Raw genomic sequence first — 17,527 nt, 5'->3', positions numbered from 1 at the left:
GATTTTACTGAGAAGCTCAGGGGAGGGAATAGTGAAGTTGTCCAGTCTCCGACCCGCCTCCGCTCCTCCGATCTGTTCCACAAATTCCATACCCATCCTTACTGTCCCGGGGAAGGCGGAATACATTTTCTTCACTTTTTCAGCGAAATAGTTCGCAATCCGATTGATCTCCTTGTAGATTTAAAAAAGTTCTTTAGTAGAATTTTCGGAAGCCCCAATTCTAGCCCGGTAATAGGTGGCCTTTATCCGTCTAATGAGTCCATAATATTTATTTCGCTTTTCAATATATTTCAGTCTATCCTGGCTCAAAGATTCCTTTCTCCATTGCCTCTCCAGGAGTTTCCATTTAGCTTTTACAATATGCAAAGCCGTGGTGAACCAAGGCGCTGATTTATGTGTCCTGACCACAGTCTTATTAGGAAACAGCGGGGCTGCACTATTAAGTGCATCATCTATGCGCCTCTCCAGATTTTGGCAAGCAGTTTCAATATCTGTGCCACCTGGGGGCCCACCAAAGGTCAGCGCTCTGTTAAAAACATCCCGCAAGAAATCTTTCCATTTCCTGCGAGGGTGATTACATGTGGGTTTTTCATGGACTCCGGTCTCTGGCACCTTCACCACAAAGGGGACCAGAAAATGATCCGACCAGGGGACAGGGAGGGGGGTGGTTACTCCTACATCCTCCCAGTTGGCAAACACGAGATCAAGTAAGTGGCCGTGTAATGCGTAGGAGCACAGGATTTCAGGCTCAAATGGAGCGACAATAGGTCCTGGCGTAAGTCAGTGGCCCCCTTATTCAGGGGATCGTCCAGTTGGAGATTCAAATCGCCCAATATGAGAAGCTTATCGTGTGTTATGGCCAGATGGGTGATGCCCTCGACCAGACTGGGCAAAAAACGCGTTAGAGGGCCAGGTGGTCTATAGACCAGTAGCCCCTTTACCGTAAGGTTAGGGCTAATTTTGATCGTAAAGGAGCCCACTTCACTATCACCAACCGTGAATGGTTCAAGGAAACATTGAAGGGGGAATTTAAAAATGACCGCTATCCCTCCTCCTCTAACTGTCGCCCTATCAATTCTAGCTATTGTGTAGCCAGGGGGGGTGCACCTAGGATATCCGGCTCAGAATCAGGGTCTAGCCAAGTCTCCGTGAGGAACAGAAGATCAAGCTTTCTTTCAGAGAACAAGTCAAAGATCTCAATTTTATGTTTACTTAAGGATCTACAATTCAATAGACCACGGTTCAGTTCAGAACTCCCTGTCTGCCTAATGCAATCAATGTTCCACTTAAATGGGCAGTGGCCGCAGGCTCCATCCTGATTGACCATCATGCTGTGCCTACAACCGCGAGCCATACGGGGGCACATTGCCTGCAACTCAACCGAGTTATATTGTATTCTTACCGCTGTCCGACCAGGGATTCTCGCCCCGGTCCCTGTACGGCCGCGGACGGGCGCAGACGGGCTTGCCTTTAGCTGCTGGGCTAGAGTAAGGATAAACCAAATGAACTTGGGAAAGGAAAATAGATATGGAATCAACTTGTTTCTCAGCACACCATGCCACAAATGTATTCCAACAGCCGGAGTATAGCGTCTTGGTTGAGGGACGCTGGGCAAATATAACATTGCAGACTTCGGGCGGAGGGTCGAAAGCTGTCAACTGTTGCCACTCAATCCCCATGCATGAAGGCGGAGCGTTGACAGGCTCGGGTGGATAATTCTCCCCTGCTGCTTTGCCAGAAGAACCTCCAGAAGGGGCAGCCTGATGGCCATACACAACAACTCAAGATACCAAACTCTCTGAGCCCAGTCAGGAGCCACAAGGATGACTTGGGCCGGGTCAATCCTGATCTTCTTGAGAATTCTGTGCAGGAGTGGTATGGGTGGAAAGGCATGCAGAAGACTTGAGCTCCACTCGAGATGTAAAGCGTTCTGAGTGAAATCCACCTTGAAAACTCCAGTATGTAAAACTGCTGGAATTGCAGGTTCTTAGTGGTGATGAACAGATCTAACCAATACTCTACCCCCTGCTGAAAGAGACCGTGCACCACTTATGTTTGGAGACACCATTTATAATCCACTTCACATTTTCAACTGAGTTTGTCCCCCCTGGCGTTCAGATAGCCCACCTGGTGTTGAACCACCAATGATATGCCCTGACTTTCCAGCCCTGTCCAGAGGTGCCAGGCTTCTTGATAAAGGGTCCACAACCCCACCTACACTGTTTGTTACAGTACCACATGGCAGTGTTGTTGTCCATGAACACATGCACGATATTTCCCTTGATGGAGGGTAGAAAGGCTTTTAATGCCAGCTAGATCGCTCATAGCTCCAATAGGTTGATGTGGAGTCCAGCTTCCACTGGAGTCCAGAGGCCTATGCTCTCCACCTCTCCCAGATGACCGCCCCATCCCAGAAGTGACGTAAATTGTAAATTGATACTTGTATAGCGCACTACTCACCCGCAAGGGTCTCAAGGCGCTTGTACGAATACCGCTGTGGAACCCATCCTGGCTTTCCCTGTGAGGTGTCCACTCCTGGGCACCCCCAAGGTGGAGGCCAGGCATCCTTAGCGTTGTGGGGGCCGTTGTGGAGATTAAGCAAGCTATTGCCCAGAGTTGCAGAGTGGGACTCCATGATTGGAATAAGCACCGAGGTGAGAATTATCAGGTCCGTGGAATTTTTGAGCCCAAGACCCGCCGAGGCGGGGAATTGAACCCTGGTCCCGGGCTAGACCTCTGCATCAGGGTCTGCCGCTCTAGCCATTGAGCCACACTTCTCCACTCTCGTCACTACTGTCAGGTCTAGGTGGGGTAGGGAGACAGGTCTGCCACTGACCCAATTGCTATTCGTTAACCACCACTGCATATCTTTTGCAATTCCCTCTGAGATCTGGACCGTGTCAGAAAGATTCCCCTGATACTGTGCCCACTGGATCTTCAGGTCCCACTGCAGAGCCTGCATATGCCAACAGGATGTGTCATAAGCAGGATACAAGAGGCCACAAGGCCCAGAAGCCTCAGAGTAAGTCTCACTGAAACCCAGGATAAAGACTGAAACATCAATATCATAACCTGAATATCCTGGACTCACGGTTTGAGAACATAAGCCCAAAACTGCATTATGTCCAGGACAGCTCTAATGAAAGGTAGCACGGGCGAAGGGGTCAGGTGTGACTTCGACACGTTGATAGCGAACTCCAGCGAATGCAGGAGGTCCGCCGTAGTCACAGGTAGGACACAACTGCCTGCGACATGCCCACCTTCAACAGTCAGTCATCAAGATAGGGGAAGACTATCACCCCTGATCTCCGCAGATGGGCTACAGCCACTGCCAACACCTTGGTAAGCATCCAAGGGGTGCTGGTAAGGCCATAGGGTAGCACTGCAAACTGAAAATTCTTGTGGCCTACCGTGAATCGCAGGTAATGTCTATGGGAGGCACAATGATGATGTGGAAATAACGATCCTGCAAGTCCACGCTACTATCCATTCTCCTGGGTCCAGGATAGACAAGACTTGTGCAAGCGTGAGCATTTTGAATTTCTCCTTTTTATGGAAGAAATTGAGAGGATGTTAGTCTAGGATAGGACAAAGGCCTCCATCCTTCTTGGGCACCAGAAAGCAGTGGAAATAGCAATCACAACCTACTTCTAACGCTGGCATCCTCTCTAGGCTCCCTTGGCCAAGACATTTGATACTTCCTGGCAAAAGAAGGATAGATGGTCCTCCACCAGCCTGTAAAAAATGGGTGGCATGAGTGGAGAGGCAGTCATGAAGGGGAGGGATAGCCCCTTTGGACAATGTGGTGAACCCAGTGGTAAAATGGCATTTACTTCCAGTGGTGCAGGTGATGGTGTATCCTGCCATCCACTGGTTGCCCATGATGATGAAGGGATAACTGAAATGGCTTGCAGTGTGCAGCTGCCGGGGGGTGGGGAGTTGGACTGGGCCAACCCCTGGCTGCCTGACCTATGGGGTCTGTGGGTGCATGATCCTTGGACACACAGGGGCTGGGAAGCTTGTGTGTCTTGATGGCTGTGCAGGTAGACTATAAACAACAATCGGTTATGTCGGGTAGACTGCAATTTCTTTGTAAATTTTTATATTTGAAGAGATTATTGAAATGCACAAGAAACACACGGAAGGACCGCGGCCAAGAAAGGAGTGAAAGGCAAATTGGGGTTGGTGAAGGGGCCATGGTAGGGCCCAAGGACCTGGCCGTAGCTTTGCTGTCCTTGAAGCACCCAAGCATTGAGTCCGCCTTGTCTCCAAAGATACAGGGGCCATCAAAGTGCATGTCCACAAGCGAAGCTTGGATATACCCTGAAAAGTCAGTTGTCCTCAGCCAGCTGTGGTGCCGTAAGGCCGCCGATTAAGAAACTGCTCTGCCTAGCGAGTCGATCGTGGCCAGCCCACATCTGATTGTCAACTTTGCTGCATCTTTTCCATCAGCCATAGCTTGGGAGAGTATTTCCAGGCGCCTCCTCCGAGACCACAGGCAGCACCTGCGCAACTGAAACCCAAAGGGAATGTGTATAACAGCCCAAAAGGCATGCAGTGTTCACAAATCGCAATGCCAAACTGGCAGAAGAAAAAAAAATTCCCCTAAGGTGTCCTGCCTTTTGGATTTCGTATTCGGTGGGGCAGAAGGGAATGTGCCAGGATTTACACAGAAAGTGGAGGCTTGGACCACCACGGTCTCTGATGTGGGGTGTTGAGTGAGGAAAGAGGGTTTCCCTGGGGTGGGGCGATGGCAGCAGGCAATTGTCCTGTCCACAGGAGCCCCTGTGCAGGGGTTGGACCAGGCACGAAGCATGTCATCTGTAAGGGCTTCATTAAATGAGAAGAGCATTTCTGAAAGGGGGACTCCCTGGTGAAGCACCTCTGTCAAGACGTTTGTCTTGTCTGCCATGGAGGGCAACAGAAGGTCAAGGGCCTACCTCCCTCCACACCACCATAGCCAGATGTGGCACCATCCTCCGTGACCATGGTAGGAGAAGAGACCAAGCCAGTATCTGGGGAGGTGTTCAGTCTATTGACATCCACCAATTTTTCACACCATTCTCTATTCAGGTCTAGGGACAGGTATTCTTTAGGGACCGGTGGCTCCTCCCAATCTTCCCCTAGTCCTAGCTCATAAGATTAGGGCTAAGGCTCTTGCCTAAAGGGAATGGCTCCAGTAGGCGTCAGAAGACACCCCTCCGGCTACATGTTGGGGATTGGAATGGGGATGGCGCCAACCGGACTATTGACAGAGGGACTTGCGTCAGGGAAGGTTGAGGTGGTATGACCGGCGCCAGTTCAGATCCATCTTTAGATCCAAGGGCATCGAGGGGGACCCGCTGGTGGAGAATCAGTAGGGGCCCCTCCTGAAGCCACTGGCTCAAATGCACTCCAACAGGAACAGGCAGCCCAAATAGGAGGTGCATGGCCTCATAGAATTCTTGGAGATGGAAAGGGGTCACTCCGGGAAACTCAGGGACGCGCAGACACAGCCCAGGTACAGGTCAACCCATGGAGCCAGCCCTCGGGTGATGACACTCCATTGTCTCGTCAGATGACTTTGATGGACGGGGTCAAGTCAAAGACCTCTTTGAGTTCATGCTCTTTTTATTTTTGTGGAACTTATCGGAGTGGGACACCTTTGACTGCGATGAAGATCTATGGCCCTACGACTGATCCCAGAACCTTCCACTCGAACGGGAGCAAGGCTATTGTGGCATCACACGTCGAGCACCAAGGAGCTTGAGGGATCGCTCCCATAAGTCCTTGGGGTGCATGGTGCGGCAGTAGACCCATGTGTTGGCATTGTAGTTGCTCTCAAGGCACCAGAGCAGGGACGAATTATACCACAGGGTTACTGCTCACAAAACGTTTCTGGATCCAGTCTGATGCCCGGGGATAATTCTAAGGTAAGGATTCTGTGGCTAGAAGTCTCTATCAGTTATCAAAGTTTCTTTAATGAATAAACAAGTATTGGCAAATCCAATAGGTCTTGCCTTTAGAACCCATTGGCTTTGCAAATGGTCTTTAGCCATGCTGCACAGCGCCCCAAAAGGTTATGAACTTTAAATTAACTTTATGGCATCTGGATAATGTTATATGGGAAACAGCTGTCCATTATGATAACCGCTATTAAAATAGAGTATACAAAATTCCCCAAAAACATATTCAGATATAGTATTAGGGAAATGGAAAATGAGAGGACTGATGAAGTCACATATATCTGAGCAATTTTCATAATTTCCACTGATGAACACGTTTCCTCTCACATACATAGCCTAAACATGTGTAAATCAGAGGGGTTCGTGAAGTAGATAAACAGGTGAAACTATAACCACAGAATGGGTAGATCACACGTCATACTTCGCACCTAGTTTTGTGAATCAGGCCATATGCATATTAAGCAACAGTACAAATATATCAGTTGGAGCAGATATAATTAGTGGTGTATTTGGCAATTTCTGATTTTGTTTGATACTGTTGCTCTTTTATAGTCTCCACATTTAGGGTGGACTACGATTTACAGAGAAGCACCCCTGGAATGATCTCATAATTCTGTCCCCTGCAATCAGTCCTGCCTCCCCCGCTCCACAAATCTTTGCCAAAAAGTATTTGGGGGTGGGAAACTTGCTTGGCGCGGGCGGGGGAGTTAGTGCAAATGAGTTTGAAGATCTTTGGTCTAAACAATGGTGTTGAGTTCTCTATGCAATGTTCCTACTCCTGTGACTGCTGCTCACAATATCCTGGTCTGTATTATTATTTCAGAAGGGACATGAACTAGAGGTCCATACTGCAGTCTACGTTTTGGAACTGCCCCAAGAGTGATTGTAAAAAATGCCTCTTTTTACATGTTTAGCCCCATTTTATTTTTTGACGGATGCTACTTGCTTTGACTCTGTGCAATGGGGCTCTGCTAGCCAGATTGCTGTGCATGTGCTTGGATGCCTAAAACATGTGAATCGGCCAAATCCACGTCTGGCACACTTGACTTACTTATAAGTCCCTAGTATATGTTACCCATGTAGCCAGGGCTTGGAAGTTAACTGTCACTAGGGAACTGCAGCACTTATTCTGTCACGTCCAGAACTGTTTCTAGGAAAAAAGGTAACTCCTCGGCCAAGATAAACCCAGTCTTTGTAACCAACTGGCAATCAACCACAGTTGGCCTTATATTTTATCTTTGCCCCGTTCTAGGGCGACCAGTCATGCACAGTTGGGATTTTTATTGTGCTGTGGATTCAACTTTTTAATTGCTTTGGAACTTCTAAATGCTTTATATTTGTTCTTAAGTTAACCCTGTCTGTTCTGTGCCATTGCTACCAGAGGATGAGTTTAGATTTAAATTGCTGAAACCTTTACTGGACCAAACAAGAATAGTGACATTATTACTTGTGATGGTGTACCATCCACCCCAACTAATAATCCACTGTGTGACACTTTATCCCTGTATGTAATGGCTCAACGAGCAAATATGATGGAATAAAATGCACAGAGAGTAATTACCAGTGGTTACAATTAATTCAAACATCAAATGTACTGCCTTTGGTTTTACTGTTAAAAACAAGTTTTCCCAAGGCAAAAAGCTGTCAAAAATGTGTCAGGATATGAGTATAGTTAGAATGTAATCAATACGTTGCGTTAGAAGTGGGTAAATATGAGCAAAGGAGACTAACAGTGTAGCATACAGATGAAATAATATAAAGCATATCCATGGAACAACAGGGAATATAGTAATATAATTTTCAGTACAGGAACACTGACCATACGCCGCAAACATTGTTATTCACAGAGATGTGTTCTAAAGCCAGAATGGGTTTGTCACTTTCCAACGCTTAGGTGTGAGAGGATGAAATGAGTTTGGTACAGCATGACGAAGAAATATGCACATGTGATGGTCGCCTTTACCATGTTGTGTTTCTTTATTCTAGACTTGCAAACAAACAAGACAAGTCAAGCACTCTGCTCCCATCAGAGCTTATCGAGGCTCTATCCCTGGAGAAGCTGGTGAATGAGAACAAATCTTTCTGCCGTATTGTAAGTATATGGAGCAACGCTCCTGCCCACTATAGAAACAAACTAATATGCACATGGGCCACCCTGGACGTTTGCAAGGAGTTGGTGATATTCACATAACTCATTGCGGCATATTTACAAGCCCCTTTCGCCACTACAACAATGGCACTAGGGGTCTTGCCTTATTTACAAGGCTGTGTTAAGCCACTTAACTTGGCTTAACGCTGCTTGTAAATAAGGCACCCTTTCACGCTATGTTTAGCATGAAAGGGGAGGGCAATGGGGGCTGTGGTGGGTGTTCTACCGCAACATCCATTGATTTTGACACTGTCCCCTATTTTCAAGGGCAAGGGAAAACCTGTTCTTAAACAGGTGAAACAAGGAGAAATGCTTTAGTTCTCCTTGTTTTTCCTGTTTCCATGCGTGCTGCCTTGTGCAGCACACATAGAAACAGCAAATTGCCTGATTGTTTATGTGTAGCAAAAGTAATGGACTGCAAGATACTGAAACACTCAGGCGCTGATTCACAAAGGTAAAAGTACATTTTTGTGTAAATGTACAATTTTTTTGATATTCACAAACTACGAGTAAGTAGTAAGTTTATGACCGCGGAAAATCGCCGATTGAGGCTGGGAACTCTGCACGCAAAAAGATGGGATTGTTCTATCTATTTATGTGCAGAGTCGCCCCCCCCCGACTGCGGAGTCTCTACAGTCGTAAACAAGGGTTTACAGTCTTGATTCAACCTCATACCTCTTTGATCCACCACTGTAGACTCCTTCCTAGAGAAAACAAGTGTGAAAAGAGCAGGCTTTTTTCATATTTCTTTTCTCTCTTTCTCTTCCACTTTCCCCTTTTTCTGTCTATCTCTCTCTTGTTCTAGGTCAAACTCAAAGATTAAATCTAAATTCCGGTTCCCAAAAACGAGTGCTGGTGTGCCCTACCAGCAACCACCTTCTCATATTAAGCACTAGAAACACTATTCGAAAGCCTCTATGTATATTGTTCTTCCAATAATACATCAGTGCACAAACCAATCGCCAAAACACATTGTATGCTTCCATCTCACATAAACAAGCCAACATGAAACCTCGTAGGTCATGTTAATTGAAAAGAGTTTGACAGTCATTCACCCCCGCTACACATTGTCATTTGTCAAATGCTGCTTAACCTCGGACTTGTATCAAGTTGTATGGATTAGTGTGTTCTGCTGTTAAAGTATACATGCACTACTTTCTTTCATTCGTGCCTGAAGTCATGGTTTCTGGAAGTAGGTGTGTGGATGGTGCCGAAGCACCCCCAAAATAACCGTGCTGGAGTTCAAAGCTAAATGAGCATTAGAGAGGACTTTAAATTTTGTTTTTCTCATGTCACATTTTCAGTACGTTTAAAGACATAGGTCAAATGGCAGCCTAGTCTTCTGGTAAATTGCTGCTTGTTCTTTTAACATGGAGATTGGTGTCTCATTTTCTTTCTCTTGCTGGAAAGCTTGAGGATTTTGTAAAGTGTATGTGACAATCTTGCTGGTGTGACAGGGAATGCTGTAGGATGTGGTTTTCTTCTAAAACACAACAAATGTTAAATACCTATAAATAAACTGTACACATTTAAAAATATATATAAACAGGAGAGTGTGAAGTGTTATGAAACAAAGATTTTAATAAGAACAAAACAGATCAGGACACTTTACTTGGTGATGTGCAAATGATAACTATTCACTGAAGCCTGACTTCCACACATTATCATTTGTGTGTTATGTACTTTTATTAGTAAAACTATATGTCTGTGCAAACTTAATGGCCATTTAAATGGAAATTGTGCCCTTTTAAATGATAGTGCGCTGCCACACAATGCTTTAGTAATATATTTGTGACAGTGTGCTCCTAAATGCAAAACCAGCTGTATACTACATCCTACCACTCTTCTTCTAAATAGACGTGGCTCATTTGCAACACTTTGTGTGGCACTTGGATTTTTTACAACCTCTATGAGTTCTGTGATGTAAAATTGATGTCAGCACCACCACTCAGCAAACTTGTTCGACAGTAGCAGCTGCTATGGGGCAGTAGTGGTGGGTGGGGAGGGAGAGGTTGAAAAAAAGAAAAGGAAAAAAAGAAAAATCTGCTTACCTGCCGGGCCACCGCCTCTCCTCTGTCCTTTTCGGTCGACGCAGGAAACAGGAAGCACCCGGCTCCCAGGCTCCCAGACTCTCAGACTCCTCTAAGCCAATCACGACGCTGCTGTCACCAGCATGACAGCAGCGTCCTGAATGGTCTGAGCGGCCTGGTTCAGTGCCCAGACAGCGAGTGGGAGGCTGTGCATGTTTCGTAGAGAAATTCTAAGTGGAAAAATACTAAATGCGCATGACTGTTTATCCGGCCCAAGAATGCCGGCCAAACCATCATGCGCACTTAGAAAGTGCCACTTTTCCTTCCCCTGCTCTGTGGACAGCCCAGCCCCACACCTAAACAGAGCCACTACGGAAAAATAAAATGATAATAACATTGTGTTATTATCATTTTATTTTTCCTATGGGGCGATGGTTCCGCGCCTTAGCAGAGGAGTCGCTGCTGTTGTTCGAGCACAACTTTCTGCTGTCTAAACAGTTATCATTTCAGAGCTAGGGTATTTTAGCTTAAGAGAGGAGGAAACCACATGCTGCGCTTTCAGCTGTTCGCTGTACCAACCAGAGCTGTCGCCTTCCAAAACTGTCCTACGGCCATGTCGTATGCTGGGACAGTTGGCGCGTTGGAAATTAGCTACATCTAGAAGAGAGCACCCCTGGAGAAATAAATACCTGATGGGATAAATGACCAGTAGAGCCCTGGACCAAACCAAGCACTGATCCCCCTTTCGTGATCTTACCTTACCCTGTCATAAGTAGGTTCATGTTAACATTGTCTGTGGTTGATGTCGTACTGTCTGTGTCATTCATGATACCTTCACTGTTTACCACTTCCTCGAGTTTGAACAGTAACCTGAAAAAAAAAAGAAGAACTGGTGGCATACACAACACTGATTCTACTAGCCCAACAATACTATAAAGATCCCTTCATTAGTTTGGCGAAATATACTTATGGCTATTACAGGCACTGACCAACTTATCAAATTGCAATTATTTATACATCTGATAAAAAATAAATGAGCCAGGTGTTGACTGCCAAATCGTGGCCAAGAAAAATATCAAAACATTTGAACAAGGACACCCTGGCATAAACACTCAGACGCGGAGACACTGATAAGCAGTCTGGGATGGGGAGACGGTGACACTCACACCCTAACAAAGACACAGTACATGCAGAAAGGGCTGAAAAAGAAGCAGAAAAGATGCATAATAACAGGCAGTAATGGTATCCCCCCCAGCCTGTAACACAGGCATCTTTCGACCAACAGAACCAGCAGCCTTTGTTGGGCAGCATTCACTCTGTGCTACCCTGAAGTTTATGGGTCATTACCATCAAAGATTAAAAAAAGCAGAGAGTTAAGAATGACACATAACCCGATTAAGGGACATTTTCCACTGCTTCCCCTACCTTCTAAACAAGGGCTCCTTATAGATAGCGTGCTCAAAGAGATCTAGTTTGTTAAAAGGATACTTTGCCGGCTAAAACGAAAATGGAAAACAGCAAATAAAGCACTATACCCAGGGCACAAGTCCTGAAAAAAGAAGTGGGGGGGGACTAACCGAGTTAATCAGAATGCAAGTAGCATCACAGCTTGTTACATCATGGCATGTGACATCACGGCATGTGACATCGCGGCGTGTGACATCACGGCGCGTGACATCACAGGAAGTGGTATGATAAGAAGTATTATCATAAGAAGTGAAGTCAGATCTTAAGCCCTCACATAAATGTTTAACATGTCTATCATGTGTACATTGGAGCATATTTCGAGTATATAGGGAAACCCTCCTGATTTAGGCAGAAGATTTACACTTTGTAAGCTACACATAAAACAATGTTGCCTTTTACCTGCGTAAACTTCCCCTACCCATAGTGCATTAAAAGAAAAAATTGTGGTGCTTAAATTACATTTATATGGTGTAAATATAGGGGAAGACCAACACATCTGACATTCTTACAGTGCATGCATATCTCCTAAACAGAGCCTCAACAAAGTGAAATTCTGCCTCTCTTAAGTATATGTGAAGTGCTAACAAAGTTTGAGCCTTTGTTTCCCCTCCGCTTCTTTTGCATCAGGTGTGAGGCTCCTGACTGCTCAGACAAGAGATTCGAACAAAAGGAGGCCTGATGACCCTTCAAATTCGGCCTTTTTTATGGGCCCAGCAGGAATCTTAAATAAGAAAGCCCCGTCCCCGCCTGCACATTGTTGCTGATGGAAAGCAGACAATGTGCAGGCGCTGCTGAATGTGTCCCTGTGTTTGTAAAATACACCTGGACGAGTTCAGCACATTATTAAGTGGGACCCAACTTCTTGGCAGGGTGGACAACGTCCACCCTGTGAAAATGAGGAACAACCTTTACAACGCAACTTTTACAATGCACTACCATTACAACGCATGCAATTACAACGCAACCACTACAACGCATGACACTACAACGCACACCACTACAACGCATGTCATTACAACTCAGTCATTACAACGCATACCATTAAAACGCATAACATTACCATCCAACACTTACCCTACTGTTGCAATCCCTGGAGTTAGAATAGTAATTTTTACCCCTACACTATCCAACACTTACCCTACTGTTGCACCCCCTTGAGTTAGAATAGTCATTTTTACCCCTACACTATCCAACACTTACCCTACTGTTGCACCGCCTGGAGTTAGAATAGTAATTTTTACCCCTACACTATCCAACACTTACCCTACCGTTGCACCCCCTGGAGTTAGAATAGTAATTTTTACCCCTACACTATCCAATACTTACCAAACATGCAATGTAATGTTATGCGTTGTAATGGTATGCGTTGTAAATGTACTTTTTAAAAGTTCGTTGTAATGGCATGCTTTGTAATGGAATGAGTTGTAATGGATGTTGCGTTGTTAAAAATGCGTTGTAAAGGTATGCATTGTAAAAGTGTGCGTTGTAACGTCATACATCCGTGAAAATAGTGGGTGGACGTTGTCCAACCGTGTGTACCCCAATTCATGCCCTGACTATACCTACCTCTGGGCTTAAATATGCATACTGGTATAGTAAGAAGTGCAGTTATCCGCAATGCCTTTCTGTTCCTGTCTGTCTGATAGCTAGCGGAAATGCTTAATTTAGACTCAAAACAAGAAGAACAAGAAGAATTAATTCAGTGTTTTTGTTAATGAAATGTAGGTACCCCTTGGAGTGCCACATTGTCTGTCAGCTGAGAGACAGCCTGGCCTAGTCTTGCATTCAAGTATCATCCGGTTAAATCATGCAAAGTCTGTCAGGCTTTGCGTTAGTGTTAGCTTTCTATGTTGTCATGAATTTCTGATAGCCGCAGTCTGTTTCTCTATCACAGGAGCCCTGTGCAGCTGCAACAGATTACTGCAACAACTATGACTGGGTTGTCCTGAAGGCTGTCCGCTGGCTCCTGTTCACCATAGCTATTAACTACACTACCCTGAACCTGCGCGTGCAGCATGACGCCTCAGAGCAGCAAACACTTCCGTCTCAGGAACAGCACAAGAAGAAAGATCTACCGCGCAGCAGGGTTCGAGTAGAAAAGTGAGTAGCTGCTCCAGAGTTGCACAGAGGTAGAGATGCAGTATCACGGCTATCAGTTTGGGAAGCTGGGAACCCAGGTGTTAAGAAATTTGACTACTGGTTGAGGTGGATGAAACCCTACTCAACCAGCAGACACCATCCTTCTCTGGGTGAAGTCCCAAGCAAACCCTAAATTAACCTGTGCTTAACCCTCTGGTAGCTTAGCGCAAAAGCTGTCAGGAATAATTTAGATGCAATGTGTAAACTATGTATGCAGCACTTCAATTAGAAATAAAATAAAACACAACACAAGAAAAATCCCACACCAATTTAGAAAATAAGATTAATACTTAATACACATTTTAAGACCAAAATGACAGAAGTCCAATCAGTAGGACCTGAGATGTGTGATTTTGCAAGTTGAAGAAAAATAGAGCCAAAAAGCTCTAAACGCCAAATGTGAAAATCTGGTCACACCGGACAGTCACAGGTTCAGGCCAACCGTGATGGAGCAATGAGAAGTTCTGCATCGGATAGGAACCACTTATTGGTACCGATGCAGAGTTTGGGGAGGTGATGCGTCATGCAGCAACTCCGATACAGAGTTTCTGGTCGGCGATGCCTTGTGCTGTGGCTTTGATGCATTGATTCTTCGGGCCACAGCTGGGGCTGGAAGAGCACCTTCAGATGCACTACCAAGGGTCCAGGACTGGGGGAGCACCACTTGGGAGGGTAAGGGTCACACCTGGCAAATCTATGTTCTGGTGGAAGATGGAGGATGCCTGTTCTATCCCTTAGACTTCTTATCAGGAGGCTAGCCAACTAGCGCTTGGAGTCACTCTGGTGGTCCTAGGTTCAAGATGAAAGTCCAGTGCTTCACTCGGGCAGGAGGGCAGCGGGGCAGCACAGCAGGGCATCAGAGTGGCAGTCCTTCTTGCAGCTGAGCAGCACAGGAGTCATTCTTCAGTCTTCCACAAGTGCAGATGTGTACTGAAGAGTTGGAGGTCTGAGGTCCAATAGCTATATCTGGTGCCCACTTTGAAGAAGGAGAATCTTCTAGAGGTTTGCACCCTTTAGAGGTACCTGGGGTTTCCTACCTCCCTGCCCTGGCCCCAGTTTGTCTGGGATCACAATAGACTAGTGTCAAACCCTTTTGTGAAAGCGACCAGGCAGAGCCTGTGTGATGTGTAAGTGTGCTGGGTGACAGCCCCTACCCCTCATTAACTCGGAGTGGCCCATTCCTGCCAACACGTACCTTCTCTTTGTCTCACTGTGTGGGAGCACAAAGACCAACTGCCAAATACACCTAGTCTTATGACCCAGGATACAGACAGCAGGTACCAAATGATTGGGACAGGAAAATGTTAACTTTCTAAAGTGACATTTTTAAAATTGTGATCCAACTTTACCATTACAGGGGGATTTTAATTACAATTCTTTAGACACCAAACTCAAACCGTCTACCTGCTCCCAATTGAAAGCTATCTCTTATTAAATGTAATAAGCTAATCCACTGTTATCCTATGGGAGAGGTAGGCCTTGCTGCAGTGAAAAATGTACTTAGAACTTTTTCACTACCGGGACATGTAATTCTTAAACATTACATGTTCCCCTTTTTAAATACTCTGCACCCTGTCCACTGGGATGCTCAGGGCATACCCTATGGGTATCTTATCATATAAATAATAAAGATTTGAGCCTTACAAAAGTTTCAGGGACATGTTTAAAGAGCTACATACGTGTGTGGCACAATATGTGTTGCAGGTCCACAAATAATATTTAATTTACAGGCCCTGGGCACCTTTAGTAGCACTTTTCTAGCAACATAAAAGTAAATTAAATATGCCAATTGGGTATAAGCTAATTCTATCATGTTTAGGGAAGAGAGCACACACTTTAACACTGATTAGCAGTGGTATTGGGGAAGGCCACTCTAAGGCTAACAGGTCTAACACCAGGTTTTAACCCTAGCTTGGCACTTGAGTGACAATCGCCTAATTGTGGGCAGATAATTTTCTTTCTCTGTACCATAACTTGTGAAATACAATTTGAATTTGTTAATACCAACTTGATGTACACCGCCTCAGCATCTCTCAACACCTTCATTAATTAACAGAGTTTTGTTGCTCCCCTAAACATTTTTTGGTATTTTTTGGAGAATGTTTCAGATATATGTTGTGTAAGAGGAAAGGCAGAACATGTAAAGAAGAAAAACATATTTGTCTTATGTAAAGTAATCCAGCCTGCACTGTGGCCTGACTTGTCTGTACCCTGAAGCATCATCCTCTTGCTTAGGCAATTTGGATGTGTAGATCACTTCCCATCATACTGTGAGTGTATAATACCAAATCTCCACTCTTATAGCTAGCTAAGCATCCTAAGCGTCACTGGCGCCCAATGTGGCTGTGCCCTGCCACATCACCCTCTACTCTGCAAACTAGGGCCACCATTCCAAACACTTATGAATTTTCACTCACAATGTTAGTGGCGCTGCCCATGCTGCACTGCCTCTTGACTGGTCCATGCCCTACCGTGTCATCCCCTTCTTCGATCTGTGCCGATGGATAAGTTCCTACCTATCCGCAAGCATAAAAAAGCAAATACCTGCTCGCAAGGCTAGCAAAGCACCCCAGATTGCACCACAGCCCTGGTGATCAATGCTCTCCAACATTGCCTCTTTTCTCAGCCAGTCTGAAACTGTGGACCAGTTTGGCCATCCTATTAGCCTAAAATACCTAAAACCTACTCACTCCAGACTACAACCTAACTGATACATGCCCTGCCATGTCACTCCCTTTATCAGGCCATATGGACTCGTTCATTAGTTCTTACTAGAATGCAAGGTGAAAACAGCCAATTTCTGCTAGCGAAGAGCCTAAGACTGCACCTCTGCCTGATTGGTTCATGCTCTGTCTTGTCTTCCCTCCCCTCAGCCAGTCAGTATCCCATCATCCCGTAAACTTAAAATACCACTCTCCACTCCCAAGGCTAGCAAAGTGACCAAGATTGCACTTTTCACTCTGGTATTTGTCTCAAGCACTTTGGGCATCCCACAATCCGGAAATAAGGGCAAACAAGGACAAGACAATCACTTGCTTGAGCTTGGAGGGCTGTAGGCCGTAAGTAAGCCTGTTGATCTGCAAAAGTAACAATAGGCACGTGTCTATGCCCACACTCAACATTTTCCACATTTATTATTTCCAACATTTCCTGCACAAGTGCCACCAGTGCCTACGTTACGTTTGTTCTTGTGCTTGAGTGTCCTCCATATATTGCAGTATTATACCTCTGTTTATTTTGTACGCTTTTGTAACCGGCACACGTCACTTTTTCCTCCTGTAATGCACCGTTTGCTACCTCTTGTATTTTATTGGCTCACGATTGTCACTTTTGTATTGCACCGTTTGCTACCTCTTGTATTTTGCTGGCACACGACTGTCATTTTTGCTTCATTTAATGTAACGTTTGCTTTTGTATTTTGTTCACTTGTAATGTTCTCATGTATCAGTTGTGTTCCTATTGTGAAGCGCTCTGACACCTTCGGGTAAAGTCCGCGCTATATAAAAACGCATAAATAAATAAATAAATAAATTTATGCCCGGAGACCACAAAACAGTCAACAGGCAGCATCACCCAAACCCACATCTGTAGGCAGGGGTAGATGTTTTGGGGGCGTGGCCAGAAAAGCCTCATCGTAGACAGGGATGTAGACTGGCACCGTATCCTTTTTTTTTTTTAAGGCACAATACCGTGAGATTTCAAATAACGCAACACATTTGGCAGTATTTTTTTAAACAATTCTACCTTGACAGCTATTTGTGAGCACAGTGAGAAAAGAACACTTCGCATTTTTCAGG

At 45.3% G+C, this 17,527-nt stretch overlaps 1 protein-coding gene across 2 annotated transcripts in view; it reads left to right on the top strand.

Moving 5' to 3' along the window:
- ARL13A (ARF like GTPase 13A) overlaps positions 1 to 17,527 on the top strand; it is a 120,791-nt gene that overhangs the window by 39,870 nt on the left and 63,394 nt on the right. For both annotated transcript variants that reach the window (XM_078685907.1, XM_078685906.1), the window contains exons 4-5: positions 7,932 to 8,037; positions 13,486 to 13,691. In XM_078685907.1, coding sequence (XP_078542033.1) covers positions 7,932 to 8,037; positions 13,486 to 13,691 — 312 coding nt within the window. The remainder of the gene's footprint in view (positions 1 to 7,931; positions 8,038 to 13,485; positions 13,692 to 17,527) is intronic.

The sequence above is a fragment of the Lissotriton helveticus genome, chromosome 4_1, assembly GCF_964261635.1.
Source record: "Lissotriton helveticus chromosome 4_1, aLisHel1.1, whole genome shotgun sequence".
Taxonomy (NCBI): domain Eukaryota; kingdom Metazoa; phylum Chordata; class Amphibia; order Caudata; family Salamandridae; genus Lissotriton; species Lissotriton helveticus.
The sequence above is the reverse complement of the archived record's forward strand: the minus strand, read 5'-3'. Positions and strand labels throughout refer to the sequence as shown.